Source organism: Bos grunniens, chromosome 8, assembly GCF_055505025.1.
Source record: "Bos grunniens cultivar Pamir isolate PY7600 chromosome 8, Bosgru_T2T1.0, whole genome shotgun sequence".
Lineage (NCBI taxonomy): Eukaryota > Metazoa > Chordata > Mammalia > Artiodactyla > Bovidae > Bos > Bos grunniens.
The window spans coordinates 72,852,245-72,870,147 of record NC_141172.1 but is presented as its reverse complement, the minus strand read 5'-3'; the positions used below and the strand labels follow the sequence as shown (position 1 = coordinate 72,870,147).

General features: G+C 41.6%; 1 protein-coding gene across 4 annotated transcripts in view; it reads left to right on the top strand.

The window, feature by feature from the left end:
* The window catches only part of EBF2 (EBF transcription factor 2), a 224,882-nt gene that overhangs the window by 140,428 nt on the left and 66,551 nt on the right, over positions 1-17,903 (top strand). For all 4 annotated transcript variants that reach the window (XM_086416508.1, XM_086416507.1, XM_086416506.1 and 1 more), the window contains one exon: positions 12,086-12,167. In XM_086416508.1, the coding sequence (XP_086272634.1) occupies positions 12,086-12,167 (82 nt within the window). The remainder of the gene's footprint in view (positions 1-12,085; positions 12,168-17,903) is intronic.

Genomic DNA, 17,903 nt, shown 5'->3' with positions numbered 1-17,903 from the left:
GCATGCACAGAGTGTTTTGATATACAGTGGAGTGTTAATATCATTATCTCTTCTAATACAACATACGGTTACTTTAATCCTCTCCCGCCTCTGTGATCTTGGAAGATCCGACGGATAGAAGGCAAAGAATAAAACACTATATACGAGGAGACAAAGGGAGAATTAGTCCCCATCCTCTGAATGCGACTTTTTTTGATTGTTTGAATGTTGGCTTCAAATATGTACCTTTATCAATACTGACTTCTGTATCCTCCACGCTAGTTTGAGTTTGTATGCGACATCAAACATACCTTTTCACACATGTTCTTTCCAGATTTTTTTTAACACTTACTTAGCAGTTTATAGAAGGAAGTGAATGATCTCCTCAAGCTGCTTACAAATTAAAAAAAAATCTGTGCTTATTAATTATGCAGGATTAGTCTAATTATAATTCAGCAAATTAATTAGCGACAGAAGGTGTTCTGAAACATTGGAGTACATTTGCATGTTAAATGGAGAGGCTAGTCTGTAATATATGTAAATTTATGCATGGCTTCATAGTTTAATTTAAAAATTTGCAGCTGCATATGGTATGGGAGCAGGTGAAAAGTCAGTTTTAGTTTAATGATGCTAACAAACATTGGATGGTGTCCTGTCTTAGCAAGAGAATGCATTCATATCTGCTAATCTACAATTCTGTCATCAGAATATAACATTACATAGATGCTCAAACTCAAGGTCATTAGCGAATGGACCCATAGGTGCAATAGGTAGCAAACTGCAGAGAAGCAGTGATCAGAGAGACGCAAACTCTCTGAGCTTTTTGCTACATAATCAAACATTGTGTATGGAGTCAGTCGGTATTCTTTTTGGGAAAGTTTACACTCCATCCTGTGTAAAAAGGGGCATCTTTTTGGTATCTATTCTGTTGGGTGTAAATAGTGGTCCAACCTTGATTCCCTTTCCAAATATTCACATTTGCACTTCGTTTCAATTTCCTGGAGCCGTGGGAAAGTTATTACCGAGTTATGAATTAATGGTATGGTAGAGTTTTACACATTGGCCTCAACCATCTGGCAAAACAGTAAAACCAGCGGACCAGGCAGCAGCAAAGGGCTCTTGGTGTAATTGGTGTTCACTGCTCAGCCTAGCATAGACAAGCTTCATGGGGAGGGCAGAAAGGTGCGAGGGGGAGGGGAAGGCTGCAGGGGAGAATGCGCCGCTCAGGAAATAGGATGGTAAAGACCCACTAAGCTGATGGCTGGCTAATAACTTCATTTCTTTCGCCCAAGTCATCCTGGCATTGGAATGGGAAATAGATTTGTATTCTAGTTCTGAAGTCTCACTGAAAGATATTTTCTGAAGTCAGTCCTTAGCATGTCCAGTGTTCCTCAGATTTCTTTTTTCTTTCTTGATGAGAAAAGAGAGGAAGGGACAGGGTGAAGAAGAGGATACAGGTTAAAAACAACAACAAAAAAGGAAAAGATGGAACCGTGAGCATTGCAAAGAGCCCTCCAAAGACAGTTTATGAGAACAATTGGAATTACAAACATGCTCTTAGTGTTGTGTTTCATTCCAATTCAAGCCCAGAGAGTTCAATTATTATTTTCATTAATGGTGTCAGATTTTCATCCGAGTGCAAAAACAAGCTCTTCTCCTTGGAGATTTTTCTCCCTACAAGCCTCCTGGTGCCAAGTAATGGAATTCAGGAGAGTGAAGACATGTCTGAATACAGAAGGAAAAAAAAATCCCTACATGTAACCTCAGGTCCTCAAGACACTATAGCATGTCGCTGGTCAGAAATAAGTGGCGAATCAAAGAAACCCCTGTTTTTTGCACCTTGGCAGCTGTTTACAGTCGATTGCTTGCCACTTGAGCTATGGGAGACATTCACTTCCAGAGAAATCATGAGATGGCTTTGAAATTAAGCCTGTAGATATGGTGTCGGAATCACATAAGCAGGGGAGTGCTCCCTTCTGGTGCCTAAGTGAACACAGTGGATTCCGCTCAGAAGGCAGTGTGTTTGGTTTAACGAAGGGTCCATTTCCAAACCAAAATGCCACTTCCAGGAGCTTATAATTGGGAGTGAATGCCGAATAGAAAATGATTTGATGGGGCACGCTGCCAGTCAGCAGGTGTAGGCAGCTCTGAATTCTTCTGCCTGCCACGGGTTATTGGAAACCACCATGAGAATTTTGACCTACCATCTTTTTTGTTGTTGTTGTGCTTTTCCTGCAATCTGTTGTCATGGATTAATTACATGTTCTTCTTTTTTTTTTTTTCTTTTTAAAGTACTCCTCCCTAAAGATTAAGGGAAGTTCTCCAAGCAGAGTATATACCAATATTGAGAGAGAAACAGTGCAGAGAGAAGCAGGTTTGAATTTGTGGCAACTCCCCTCTGGTAAAGGTTTGTTTGGAAAATGGGCCATTTTCAAGTGTGGCTGGTGAGAAGGGGCAATTCAGAGGAGGGGGGCGTATCAAATAGTAAATGTACCAGTTGACTTCTGCTTCTCTGTCCATGGGATTTCCCAGCAAGAATACTGGAGTGGGTTGCCATTTCCTCCTCCAGAACTATTCCTGACCCAGGGATTGAACTTGAGTCTCCTGCATTGGCAGGCAGATTCTTTATCACCACGTCACCAGGTACCAGGCATTTACCTAAACACTTCACATGGATAACTAATCCTCACTACTGGCCTGGGAGGTCATGTTACAGAGGATGAAACTAAAGGTCCCTACTTTTTTTTTTTTTTCCAGATATAAATTTTATTTTATTTTTAAACTTTACATAATTGTATTAGTTTTGCCAAACCTACTTTTCTTTTTCTTTTTTACAATAAATATTAAGCAAGCAAGCAACAACAACAGCCACAATAATAATAACTGCAAAAGCCTTGACATCATCTGGAAATGGTTTCATAGGGACACCTGGTGAGCTGCCACATATAGGACTGAAACTATCTGTCACCAAAGGAGTTTGCTTGCTGGTCTATTTAAAAATCTCCAGTGGAGAAGACTCTCCTCTGTCCCCTGGGTAATGATTTTCAAAATTTAGCTTTGGTGACTTATTCACAAAAAATTTTTCCAAGATTTATTTCAACTTCTTACATGTTTGACTTCCGGCTTTTTTTTTCCTCCCTCCATAGCCCTGATGGATGAATGACTTTGTATTTTCCTCGTCCACTTGAGCAACATTTCACATCCTTTTTGCAGGTGCTACAGCTATTTGGGCCATGTCTTCTTTGGATCATGTGGGTTCTTGAGATGTCTTGTTTCCCAAATACCTGATAGACTTGCTTATCTTCCTCTGCAGCTTCTAGTACTGCTACAGAATTTCTAGAGAACACAGTCCCTGATAGGAATGATAGACATTGTTGTTGGCTTTCTTGTCTTGTTTTATAACATGTAGAGTGACTCCATTCTTATTTACAAAGATGAAGGAAGTGATGTGATCTCCTGTGTAGATCAATGAGGTACTGATCACCTACAAAAAAAGAACTGCTTGGCTATGTGTTCCATCTTTTCCTCCCAAAGAAACTTGGCCAAGCTCCCTCTAAAAAGTTTTTCTGAGTCAGACAAACCTGAGGTCCACTCCTGGCTCTTCCACTCACTAGCTGCTTGCCTTCGGGCAAGTAACCTAACCTGAGTCTTGATTATCTCCTCTGTAAAATGTGGATGTTAATTCTCCTCCTCTCAGAGTTGAGGGGATTAAACAAAATCATGCATCGTAAATAGTATGAAGTCAATGATTAGGGGCTATTTATTTTTTATTATTATAATTATTATAAAAATTATACTTTTAGCCAAGGGGAGTTAGAGTAAATGTAAACAGAAGTAGGGACTTCCCTGGCCGTCCAGTGGTTAAGACTCTGTGCTTCCACTGCAGGGAGCACAGGTTCAATTGCTGGTCAGGGAACTAAGATCCCACATGCCACATGGTGTGGCCAAGAAGTAAAAAGAAAAAATGTAATCAGATGTAAAAAAAATATATATTCCTTAAAATATTTCTTTAAACTTAAATCTTTCAGATCTGAATTTTTTCAATTTCATTGAAATCATGTAGGTGATTAAGCCTTAATGGTAATACAAAAGCCTTAATCGTAATACAAAAGCCTTAATGGTAATACAACCCTTTAGGAATGTCTGTGGAGATTAAAGGTTCTATACCTACTCTATTTGTGTATTAATGTTTATATTTTTAAGGAGCCATTTAAATAAACAGATTGCATAGAAAATCAGCTTATAAAAAGGAGTATTTGAACTTAAATAAGCCAGTCAAATATTTTAAATTGTCTCCTCTTTCCGTGGATCTTCTTGGGTCTTTGTACCAGCCACCGTCTTACCAAGCAGATCTCAAGCATCAACGAGCCGTCCTCAGATGTCCCATTGCCACTTTTGTTAGGGTATAGCAAGAGTCAACTGGAAGTTTGACTTCCCAGTGCTTAGTGCTTAGTGGTTCAGTCATGTCTGACTCTTTGTGACTTTTTGGCCTGTAGCCCACCAGACTCCTCTGTCCATGGGATTTTTCAGGCAAGAATACTGGAGTAGGTTGCCATTTCCTTCTCCAGGGGATGTTCCTGACCTAGGGATGGAACCCCCATCTCCTGCATTGGCAGGTGGATTCTTTACCACTGAGCCATCGGAGACTTCCCAAAGTCTCCTCACTTTTATAGACTTGTGTGAGAGTCTTCACAAGGCCTTTAGAGCTCCAGATCCCTTTCTCATCTTTAGCTGACACCTCAACAATCAATAGGTTGATGAAGGTCACATCATTGTCAGGCCAAGGAAGGGGCCCACTGCTATCATTCTCCTTGTTTGGGCTGCCTGAGTTTGTATTCTGTTGGAGGCTTTCAAGGGAGGAAAATGTGTTTTCTCTACTGTCAGAAGGTTCAAAGAGGACATTACAGTTAAGACCTAAATCAAAGCTAGAACATTATCACTGTGTTTTACACTGGTCTTAAGCGGAAACCAATCACTTAGGGATTTTCCTACCAGATAAAGCAGAGTGAGCTGCCAAATGGACAGTTCTTAGAGTAAGAAAATAGCCCCATGGATACATCCATCCATCATGGCTTCTCCCTCTGCCTGGTCCTGTAAAGAATGTAAGCTTGAAAGAATCCTGGCAGAAGAAAGGTGACTGCCCATTTCTTTCATATATGCTTCTATGATTCAGTGCATCCCAACATAGTTCTCAAAAGTGATATAAAGGTATTCTAAGGTCAGAATTATTTTCTTTTCAGAAGTATGTGCAAACAGAGGAGGCCAATTATATTTTAACTTATTGGACCCTGGAAAACAAAGTTCAGCAGTTAATCCAGATGAAATGTGTCTTCCTCAAAAATCAATACACATAGACCTTTAAGCACCTACATAGTTTATCAACCTTAAATGTGGCTCAGACTTTAGTGATCCAACCTGCATATGTGGCCATTGTGGCTGAGACAGAACCAGATACAGCATCCCAGCTCTTGAACTTTGGAGAGGGTGGGAGTTCCCCATCTTCACAGCATGTAAGATGTGGCCATGTCATCACAGACGATGTTTCCAGGTTGGATGGAATTAGAATTTTTTAAGGGAATAAGGAATGAAATTTCAAAGTGAAAGGCATTTTACATATTATTTTGCGTAGACAAAGGCTCTGCATAATGGTAGCTATTACTAGTGCCAAATTCACTTTCTTTGGCTATATACCCCTGTCTAATCTTTTTCTTGGGGGCTTCCCCAGTGGCTCAGTGGTAAAGAATCCACTTGCAGTGCAGGAGACACAGGAGACTCGAGTTCGATCCCTGGGACAGGAAAATCCCCTGGAGGCAGGCATGACAACCCACTCCAGTATTCTTGGCTGGAGAATCCCATGGACAGGGGAGCCTGGAGGGCTACAGTCCATTCAGTCACAAAGAGTCAGACACGACTGAAGCGACTGAGCACACAGTCAATCTTTTTCTTGAAAGAAGCCTCTGTGCCTTCCTCAGTGCTTTCTGAAAGTTTTTTTTTTTTTTTTAATTAGAGGTAAATTGAATGGCCCCTTCCACAAATCTGGGGAAATAGTATGCTGGATTTTGCACTGTTGTTTAGTTGCTCAGTCATGTCCAACTCTTTGCAACCCCATGGACTGTACCCAACCCCATGCAACCTGCCAGGCTCCTCTGTCCACAGGATTTTCCAGGCAAGAATACAGGAGTGGGTTACCATTTCCTTCTCCAGGGGATCTTCCAGACCCAGTGATCAAACCCGGATCTCTTGCATTGGCAGGCAGATTCTTTACCACTGAGCCACCAGGGAAGACCTGGGTTTTGCATCAGTCAGATCATTGGCTATAATCTCAGGTCGGGCATGAATATTAAGCAGTTACTCTTCCTGTAATTTAGAGATTTCCCACTGCCCCCACCACCATACCTAAACTTTATACCTTATTTGTACATCTAGTTTGAATCTCAGTTTTTACTTGGGATGGGTTCAGGACATGTCTAGAGCCACCTAGGAGACTTTATTATGTTCTTGAACAGTACTTTGTGCTTTAATATTCCAGAGATTGGGAGAAGAGATTTCTTGGGTACTAGGTAAACTTAGGATTTTGCGTGTGTGCTGTCACTTTAGTCATATCCAACTCTTTGCAACTCTATGGACTGTAGCCCGCCAGACTCCTCTGTTCATGGGGTTGCTCCAGGCAAGAATACTGGAGTGGGTTGCCATGCCCTCTTCCAGAAGATCTTCCCAACCCAGGGATCGAACCTGTGTCTCCTGTGGCTCTTGCATTTCAGGTAGATCCTTTACCACTGAACCACTGGGGAAGCGTCTTAGGATGTTTTTCAGACCCATATTCAGAGGTCTCCAGGCTCATCTCAGAAACCGAAGAAGCACATGTTGCATAGTTTGTGTGTGCCATGGAGGCAAGGATTTTGTCTGTCTTGTTTGGCACTCTGCTGAACCTTCATGGCACACACTCCACACTTAATAATTGGCCAGATGAGTAAAGGAATGAATTCAGCAGGGCTTTTAGTCATAAGCATTTACTTCCGTGGAACTATCATTGACCTAATATTTCCTTTTGGAGTGCTATAATCTCTCTATCACTCTCCAAGAAACCAGAATCCTTCACAAGTTTTTTGTTGTTGTTGTTTTAAAATTTTTTTCAGACTATGTTTTCTGAAATTTCTTTTTAAACAGTTATATATACGTATATTTGGGCTTCCCAGGTGGCTCAAGTGGTAAAGAATCCGCTTGCCAATGCAAGAGACACAGGCTTGATCCCTGCCTTGGAAAGATCCCCTGGAGTAGGAAATGGCAACCCACTCCAGTATTCTTACCTGGAGAATCTCGTGGACAGAGGAGTCATGTGGGCTGCAGTCCATGGAGTTGCAAAGAGTTAGAGATGAATGAGCACACACAAGTACACTCATATATATTTTAACTTTTAAAAAACTCTTTACAGTTTGCTTTCGGAGGATACTAGAGAACCAATTCATTATTATAAAAACCGGTAAATAAGGAGGAATTATCTAGCATTTCTTTTGAGTTACCTATACAAAGTTAAGCAGTGATATTGATATATAGTTTACATACTATAAAGTTCACCCATCCAAAGTGTACAATTCAATGGTTTTTTGTATATTGACTGAGTTGTGTAACCATCACCATGATCTAATTGGTGCAGGAAGCATAGAACTCCAGATGGGGCTTGCAGCCAGAAAAATCCACCAGTTCAAATCCTTGTTTCCGTTGCTGACAAGCAGTGTGATCTTGGGGCAAATTTCATAAGTTCTTGGCACCTTTGTTTTTCCTAGCTGTGAGATGATTCGTCACTCATATAGTTGTTGTGGGAAATAAATGAGGCGATGGATATCAAGCACATAGCTTGGAGTATGGCACAGAGCTGACATCTGGCAAACTTTCCTCCCCCCTCCCTGTGAATCTGTACCTTTAAGCTACTGGGCCACACAAGATGGTAGGCAGGGGTAGCGATGGCTGTTATCTGTGATATTCCTTGCTACTTTCTCCTTCTGCCAAAGCACAGAGAAAGGATCCTAAGAGAATAGCCTCTTATTCAATAACCAGCCCATCAACATCTGGCCAAGGTATCAACCAAGATGCCTCAATTTCTACCCATCAGCTTATCTTGGTGATTCTTCTTTCATAGTCTCTGTTCAGGAGGGTTGTCCTCTCTCAGAAAACCCCTGCACACACCCCCTCTTGGACTTCAATAAGTCATAGACTTTTATCTTCAGAAGTTTCTTCTAATGTTTCTTCTCCTAATGTTCAGGAGGGTTGTCAACTTTATGCATTTTTCTTTGCATTCACAGAATGTTAATGTTGGAAGAAACACTGGAGATAATCCAGTTAAACCCTCCTAACAGTCCATGGGGTCACTAAGAGTCGGACACGACTGAGCAACTTCCCTTTCACTTTTCACTTTGATGCATTGGAGAAGGAAATGGCAACCCACTCCAGTGTTCTTGCCTGGAGAATCCCAGGGACGGGGGAGCCTGGTGGGCTTCCGTCTATGGGGTCGCACAGAATCGGACACGACTGACACAACTTAGCAGTTGTTAGTAGGACACAGCTTAGCAGCAGCAGCAACAGTCAAAGAAACTGAGGCCCAGAGGAGTGAAGTGACCTGCTTCCATAATTGGTAGGAACTCAAGACTCGTACACTGTCAGCATTTAATAGTGTAGTGAAGGAATGAATGCCTTAGAGTCTGTTCTCATGCCTCACTGGACCCAGGAATCAGATTGAAAGCTGAGGGCTTGAGTTCAGGTTTGGATCCCACTCTCTATTCCCCTTTCTTTAATAAAACAAGGATAAACCTGTCGCCATTAGCCTGCACTCATAAGCAATGAGATCAGAAGCCTAGCCGGAAGTACTGCGATAAGTGGTTAGAATATTTCTGAAGTCAACATTGTTTGGAGAAAGTGAAAATTACAACTTCCAGCCTGATGAGTCTCTGCGTGTTTGGTCTGAATCCTGTGGTTCACTTTGGTTTCCCATTTCTGAGTGGAAAGAGCTGATGTTTTCCAGGCTTCACAGGGATCTAGAGGCAGGGGATTTGTTCTCTGCAAGTTACCCTATGGTTAGTGGCTGAGATGGTGAATAGGGGGTTCTGTACCAAGTCCCCTGAGCATGGCGGGTGCAGGGGGTGAAGGGGAGGAAGGTGGGAGACATCAGTAAAAGGAAGGGAAGAAAACTGGAGAGGTCAGTAAGCTCCATGTGTATGTGTGTTGCACACTCAGTCGTGTCTGACATTTTGTGATCCCCTGGATTCTCTGTCCATGCCAGGCTCTCTGTCCATGGGATTCTTCAGGCAAGAAGACTGAAGCAGGTTGCCATGCCTTCCTCTAGGGGATCTTCCTAACCCAGGGGTTGAACCTGTGTCTCTTGCATTGGCAGGCAGATTCTTTACTGCTGAGCCACCTGGGAAGTCCCAGAACTCATTTAAATTGATTTCTAGGTCCACATCTGAAATTCACAGGCCATAATTTCTGGGGCTAGCCATTTAGAAGTAGTTATATTTTCTTTTAGAAAGTACTATACAATGTAAGAGAATTTTTGTTCCCTCTCTCTCTCACCTCCTCCCTCCCTCCTCTGCCCTTCACTTCCCTTTTGTGAACAGGATGTTATATCCTTAGTGTGCTGGGTGCTGGGTAGGTTACAAACTCAGACCCTAGGCAGGCAAAAGAGTCAAAATGGGGAGGGGTTTTCTAACCAAAGAACTGTTAAGGGTCCTAATTTAAAATGAATAAAGTCTTTCAGCAGGCCCCCTCTTTCCCTAAATCAATTTGATTTTATGTAAACATTTATCTCCTTTGCACTTCCATACCATGCATCTAATAATGCCTTGGTGAACATTAATGTTTTCAGTAGGTACATTTTGGAGAAAGAGGGGATTGGGTAGATGAGGGGAAGTATAACAAAGTGAAAGCGTTATAAGGAGCCCAGTGGTGGTGAAACTTTCCAAAAACCAAGGAATTTGTGAGAAAGAGAAATTTTGGTTTTAGTAGGGGAAAAGATATAAATTACTGATCAGTTGAGGGGGGGTGTGAGTGACAGTGCTCAGTTGCTAAGTCGTGTCCAACTCTTTTCAACCCTATCTATGGACTGTTGCTTACAAGGTTCCTTTCTCCATGAGATTGTCCAAGGAAGAATACTGGAGTGGGTTGTCATTTCCTTCTCCAGGGGATCTTCCTGACCCAGGGATCGAACTTGCATCTCCTGCATTGGCAGGAGAATTATTTACCATTGAGCCACTTGGGAGTGAGTGGGTGTTGGAGAGCAAATTCCATGTGAGGTCAGGGGTTGTTGGTTGGAAAGAGACTCAAGTGAGAAAATGGCTGATTTTAAGTCTTTTGTGACAGCATTTCCAGGCATTTTAAGTGGTTGTTGGTGACCCTTCTAGGAAGACACAAGTGAAAATATACTCCCCCTTAAAAAAGAAAATGTTTGAATTCTGATTAACCTGTTGTTAAATACAAGGCCGCTTTCTTTTCTAACATGCTCCAGCTGCTCTAGACAAACACCCCATTGCACTTTCGAAAGCAGAGGCAGGTTGCGAGCTTGAACACTACAGAAGGCATCAAGGGGCATCTCTTCTGCCTTGTCATTCTCTGCCTGGTACCTCAGATAACAGCCCTGGACACCTCCATGGCCCAGGAAGTGATGCCTAACCTCCCACCCCAGAAGAGATTCAAAAAGAGAAATGAAAAGCAGATGCTATAAAATTTGAAAATAATATTTAGCTATTCTTTCCAAATTCACACCCAACCTTATTCATACATAGGGGTCAGGAGCACTTGGTCAAATATTTTTAGTAAATCTAGAGAAAATGCTCTAAAGAGTGCAATTCCTCCTCTCTCCTCTTTCATCATTTACTGTTTATCCTCCCATCAGTGTTTTCTTTTTTTTTTAAAGTGGTAAATACAATTAATTGGAGCACTCTCTAATTCTTTTGTGCGATCGTGAAAAAAATAAAAATAAACAGAAGGGCACCATGGGAGCATCTCACCAACCGTTGCTTTAAAAAATATAATTTTTGGAAGCATTGTTGATTTCTACTTATTTTTGTTGGTAAATCCTGGGGAAAATGTATATCTTTTCCTTTAAAGTTCTAATTCAAGGCATGGATGTGAGAGTTCTGAAGGGACTTTGGGACTGCGGTAAAATTTCGTTGTCATAGTAACAGAAAGGGAAATAGGCCTTGCTCACCTGGGACTTTAACACTGCAAAAGCTGAATTTTTTTTTTTTTTTAAGGAAAAGGACTCTGCAAGTGAAATAAATGAAAAACTTATGTATTTCAAAACAAAATTCCAAACATTAAACAGGTAAATGGCTGAAAAGACCAACTTCTGCCATTTTTCTTGGTTTCTGTCCTCATCTGATCAAAGAAGCCCAATTCTAAAAGTGCACAGAAGGGTTATCTAGAATATTACTGGCTTAAAAATATGTCTTACGAATGGTAACCTCAGACGGGTATTCTGCACCTTTGTATTTTTCTGGATAATCTATTGAAGGTCTGAAAGGACATTCACACTTGTTAATAGTCATAAAAACCCCAGCATATACCTGCACAGACTGTCTTAGGAGAGTAACATGGTTTTCTGATTTCATATCTATCGGTTGAAAATATCAGACCCCCTTTGTGTACGAGGGTTTACGTGTGAGGTGTGTGCATGTGCAAATGTGTGTGGCCAGCAGAAAGCGACATATGTGAGGAACCCTGGGATTCTGAGCTAAGTCATGTCATTTTTAACCCTCTGGAGAGAGATATTTTTGTACAGCAGGAGTTACTCCTGTTTGTGAAGCCTTTCTTCTTCTTCTCTCTTTTTTTATTGGAGAAAGAGCACACCCTAGCCACTCGGGGCCAGTGTACAAACCAGAACCCAGTTTGTGAACCACTCCACAACCCTCAACAGTGACGGAGCTGACTTGGGACCCAAAACATCCAAATTTGCAAACTGCAGCCGGTCAGCTAGCATTCCTTCCCAGGCAGGGCTGGCTGAAATTCCCCAGACCTGAAATCCAATCACTTTCCAATCAAATCTAATATAATGCAGATATAGTCTCTCTTAAAAAATGTTTACTTAAAAAGGTAACACATTGCTTTCTCTTCACAGATTCTTTTTAAAATTTTTCCTCAAGTGCAATCAGAATTGTTTGAAAACAGCAGGAAACCCAAGGGACATGAGAAGGTTTCAGGTAAGGGACCTGCAGTTCTTGCCTGGTAAATAAGTCATCCTATTTCTTCTCTCCTCAGCTCTCTCTTTTTTCCTTTTCCTTTTTTTTTTTTTATTCCCCCCTAGAAAATATTATTCACGGATGCTGCTAACAATAAAAAAAGATTACTCTAAATGATCACCCTCTTCAGATAGTTCTGAAGGTTTTTTCATTTTGTAATGTTTAGGACTTCTGTGTCCACTGCCAGAGCCCCAGGGGAAGGGCACCAACCCAGGCTGGAGATTTGATTTTAAGCCCTGAGGCTGCCCTGTGCACACACAGCTGCCCACAGCAGGAACCATGATCTTGATATTCAGCCACCTTGGGATTTTTCAAAGCAGCTTCTCTGTGCTTTCTGCAAGCAACAGCCTCTTCCTTTCCTTTGCCACCGATTAACTATTCAGTGGTCTCTCTCTGAGTGTCTGGGAGAGCAGCCGCCTAAGCAGCCGTGGTCACTTTAAGATCTCAGCATGACAACAAGACCCACGGGACAGTAACCCAGCTGCCTGGCAGTTAAATCTGCCACCAGTTTCATCACCCCTGCCACTGATGTACCGGGGATACAAGCTAATAAAAACACAGAGCGAGGCAAAGTGTGTCAGGTTGGAGATGTGAGGCAGGGCAGCCCGCTTGGCCCCCTTCCTTCATCTTTGATGGACCCACATTTCATCCACCAAATGGCTTTCCTGCCGTTCATGGCCAGTCGAAATACCTCCCACCCCATTCCCCATAGAAAAATGGGAAACGTGTTAAACAATAGTATTCTAGCTTGAGACTTTAAAATCCTGGCAGCAACGTGGGAGATGGGGACGCTTAGCCTCACGTTTCAGGTGGGGAAAGCAAGATTCTGGGAGTTTAAATAACTCAACTGTTACCCCAGGAAGGAGATGGTAGAGCTGGGAGCCAGCGTCTGATCAAACTCCTTGCACTGGACCCTGAGTTCACAGCATGTGCATCTGTTAGGCTTATGCTTGCTATTGCCTTTATGGACAGTCTTGATAATTTCTGAACAAGGGGCCCATATTCTTATTACACTGGACCCTACCAAGGATGCGGCTGCTCCTGTCTGGCATTCGGAGCACTTCTGTGATTTAGCTGTGGCGTTATTAAAGAGTTAACAGGGGAGATGGGTACGGGCAAGGCCACTGAGCACAACCTTGAAAACCAAAAGTTCCTCTAATATTTTTTTTCACTGAATCGTGAGTATCGAACAATCTTCTGGTGACCAGGATGTTTTCTGATTCCTTGTTTAACACTAATACCAGCCTCTCCTAAAAAGTTAAACCTTGTTTCTTCATCCTATCGACTCTTTTCCTTGCTGTATGATATGAAGACAAATAGAAACAAGAGGATTTTCTTGGGGGTCAAGCAGGAACATTGTGCATAGTGGAAGCTTATGGCACTCAGTTTCCAAATGGAAACATAAATAATTTCTGTCCAAAAAAACAGTGGAATTCCAAAGTGCCCAGATGATCTAAGCTTAGCTTTCATGTCCAGAAGAAGGAGAGGCAGGGAAAGAAGCTGGCAGCTTAGATTTGTATCCACCCTTATTCTCTATCATCCCTTCCAAAGAGCTTTAAATTTGAGAAGACACTTCTAAGAAGCTTTTAATAGAATGCATTGTCATTTTATTATTTTACCTTTATTTATCCCTGATTTTAGAAATGTACTCACTAAACAAATGCACCTAATATTTCCTTTACTTCTCGAAAACTTCTCTAAATGAAGTTTATAATGAGCCTGAATTAAAAAAAATTTTTTTAAAGTGGATTTTTGAGTCATTATTTGGACACAAAAACTTTCTTGGTAATTTAGGTACAAATACAGTCAATGAGCCTGAATTTTTAACAGGGTTAGAATAGATATTGTTCATCTCAAAATATGAGAAGTTCTTATCCTATGAGAATGTACTTGACTTTTGCAAAGACAATGAAAAAGTTTTTTATAAGCTTGTGGATTCTATGATTGTCTCACTTCCAGGGTACAGGTAAAGTCAACAGGAAAAAAGTCTTTTGCATTTTTTTACTGAGATATAACTCATATAACATATTCACAATGTGCAAGACAGTAGGTTTTGGTATATTCACAATGTTGTGTAACCATCACCACCATATCATTCCTGAACATTTCCATCATCACAGGAGGAAACCCCATACTTCTCAATTCCTTTTTCTCTCCGCCCACTGACAACCACACATCTGCTTTCTGTCTCTACAGATTTGTCTGTTCTGGACATTTCCTATAAAGAGAATCATACAATATGTGGCCTGTAGTCTCTGGTTTCTTTCACTTAGCATGATGCTTTCAAGGTCCATCCATGTTGCAGCATGTATATTTCATTCCTTTTGTATGGCCGAATAATAGTCTATTGTAAAATATACCACATTTTAAAAATCTGTACATCAGTTGATGGACACTTGGGTTGTTTCTGTTTCTTGGCTTTTACAAATAACGCTGTTGTGAACATTCATGTATAAGTGTTTTTTTTTTGTGGACATGGTTTTGATATCTTGAGTATATACCTAAGAGTAGAATTTCTGGGTCATATGATAACAACAGTTTAAGTTTTTGAGGAACTGACCAGCTGCTTTCCACAGTGGCTGCACCATTTTATGTTCCCACCAGTAATATATAAAGGTCTCAATTTCTTGATATAGTTGCCGCTACTTGTTTTCTGTTTAAAAAGAAAAAATCCTGACCATCCTATAAGTGTGAAGTGGTATCTTATTATGGTTTTGATTTGCTTTCCCTAATGACTAATGCAGAGAAGGCAATGGCACCCCACTCCAGTACTCTTGCCTGGAAAATCCCATGGATGGAGGAGCCTGGTGGGCTATAGTCCGTGGGGTTGCTAAGAGTCGGACACGACTGAGCGGCTTCACTTTCACTTTTCACTTTCATGCATTGGAGAAGGAAAATGGCAACCCACTCCAGTGTTCTTGCCTGGAGAATCCCAGGGACGGGGCAGCCTGGTGGGCTGCCGTCTATGGGGTCGCACAGAGTTGGACACGACTGAAGCAACTTAGCAGCAGCAGCAGCAATGACTAATGATTTGAGCGTCTTTTCATGTACTTTTTGGCTATTTGCATATCTTCTTTAATGAAAAGCCTAAAACTGAGTGATTTCACTTTCTTTGTAAATGTGTTAGTCGTTCAGTCGTGGTCGACTCTTTGTGACCCCATGGACTGTAGCCTGCCAGGCTCCTTTGTCCGTGGAATTCTACAGGCAAGAATACTGGGATGGGTTGCCATTTCTTTCTCCAGGAGATTTCCCAACCCAGGGATTGAACCTAGGTCTCCTGCATTGCAGGCAGATTCTTTACCATCTGAGCCACCAGGGAAGCCCAAATGTCTAATTCAAATCCTTTAAGTGAAGTGAAGTAAAAGTCACTCAGTCGTGTCTGACTCTTTGTGACCCCATGGACTATACGGTCCATGGAATTCTCTAGGCCAGAATACTGGAGTGGGTAGCCTTTCCCTTCTCCAGGGGATCTTCCCAACCCAGGGATCGAACCAGAGTCTTCTGCATTGCAGGCAGATTTTTTACCAACTGAGCTATTGCCCATTTTCAAATTAGGTTACCTTTTTATTGTTGAGTTTTAGGAGTTCTTGATGGGCTTCCAAGGTGGTGCTACTGGTAAAGAATCCCCCTGCCAGTACAGGAGATGTAAGAAACACAAGTTCAATCCCTGGGTGGGGAAGATCCCCTGAGGAGGGCATGGCAACCCACTCCTGTGTTCTTGCCTGGAGAATCTCATGGACCCGGAGCTTGGCAGGCTGCAGTCCGTAGGGTCAAATAGAGTCAGACATGACTGAGGCAACTTAGCAAGTGTTCTTTATATATTCAGAATACTAGGCCCTCAGATAGATGATTTGCAAATATTTTTCTCATTTTATCACTGGCTTTTCACATTCTTGACAGTATCCTTTGATTCACCAAATTGGAAAGTTTTATACTGTACTCAGATTCTCTTGGGCTTCCCTTGTGGCTCAGCTGGTAAAGAATCTGCTTGCAATGCAGAAGACCTGGGTTCAGTCCCTGGGTTGGGAAGATCCCCTGGAGAAGGGAAAGGCTACCCACTCCAGTATTCTGGTCTGGAAAATTCCATGGACTATAGTCCTTGGGGTCACAAAGAGTCGGACACGACTGAGCGACTTTCACTTCACTTCACTTCACTTCAGATTCTCTTATGAATATAGCCTTCTATGAAAGATCTTTAAAGTGGAGAAAGGCTTGCTTATGTGCTCTGAAGGTCAAGTAAGAAACTTGGATCAAGTTTAGTATATGAAACAAAACCAGAGATAGTAGGTAGTTATGAGAATGAGCTGAAGGAATGGTAGCTTAGGAATTCCTAGAATATATACATATATATATATAGTCTGAATTTTATAAATATATATAAATATAATCTATGTATTATAAATTTATACTTATATGTATAATTCAGAATGACAAATATAATAATTTTAAAACATATGAACAAATAACTTCAATTCTCTACCTTTGGTATAGAATCAAACATAGATTTAATCTTAAGTATTTTTTTTTTTGGGTGGAAATTTTGATCTGAGCAGAATAAAAATACAAAATATTTCTAACCAAATCATGGATCCAAGCAAACTCTCTCTCCTCTCTCCTCTTCCCACTCTTCTCCAAACACTGGTAGAACCTAGGTTCCTTTTCCAAAAACCATCAAATAACAAAATCATTATATCACACATTTTCCAACCTGAACCAAATCTCTCTTTCATTCAATTCAAGTTCTAATTATCGTGGGTATATAAAATATTTATTGAAACATAAGAGTTTTAATTCTTTTTGGGCTCAGACCCCTTTGAGAATTTCATATAAGCTATAGTTTTGTCCCAATAAAAAGCTATGTTTCAACAAAGTTACATTTAAAATTACAAGGGTTCCCAAACCTCTTAAAACATCTCTGAGAAGTACATGGACCCCTGATCTAAGTAAATGAAATTTATCTGATACCCAGTGGACATCCTCTATGTAATTTAACCCTTACAATAGGGACCTGTCCATTCTTGGCTTTAAAGACCACCTGTTCCCAGATGCCTCCTGGATCCATATCATCAGACTTTTCTCCCTTCTCTGGAGCTGCAGAAACCCAGCTTTACCTCCCTCCTGGGCCTCTTCTCTTAGATGACTAATGAACTCATGCTCAAGGCAGAACTCAGTCCCACCTCCCTGATCCATGCCTTCCTCAATTATTATTAAAGCGTCACTCCCTCCTGCTAAGTATCTATAAAATCCACCTCCCTCTCCTGAAAAACTGCCACAGACCCTTGTCTCTCCTCCTTTGTCTAATCTATCCTCAACACGGCTGCCAAAGTGATCTTTTAAAACATGTCTGCTGCTGCTGCTGCTAAGTCGCTTCAGTCGTGTCTGACTCTGTGCGACCCCATAGACGGCAGCCCACCAGGCTCCCCCGTCCCTGGGATTCTCCAGGCAAGAACACTGGAGTGGGAGTAAAACATGTCACTCCTCTGCTTAAGTATGTTATAACTATCTCCTGTCTGTGGACAAAAGCTTGGATATGAAAGGGCATGGCTGAGAAATAGCTTCATAACAGGCAGGCTTCTGCCATGCACCCCACCTAATGCTTCCATATGCTCCCCCACCCATCAGGCACACCTCACTGATTTCTGTTCCACGTGGAACAGACTGCTTGGAGACTTCCCATGTGTTCACCCTTCTGCCTGG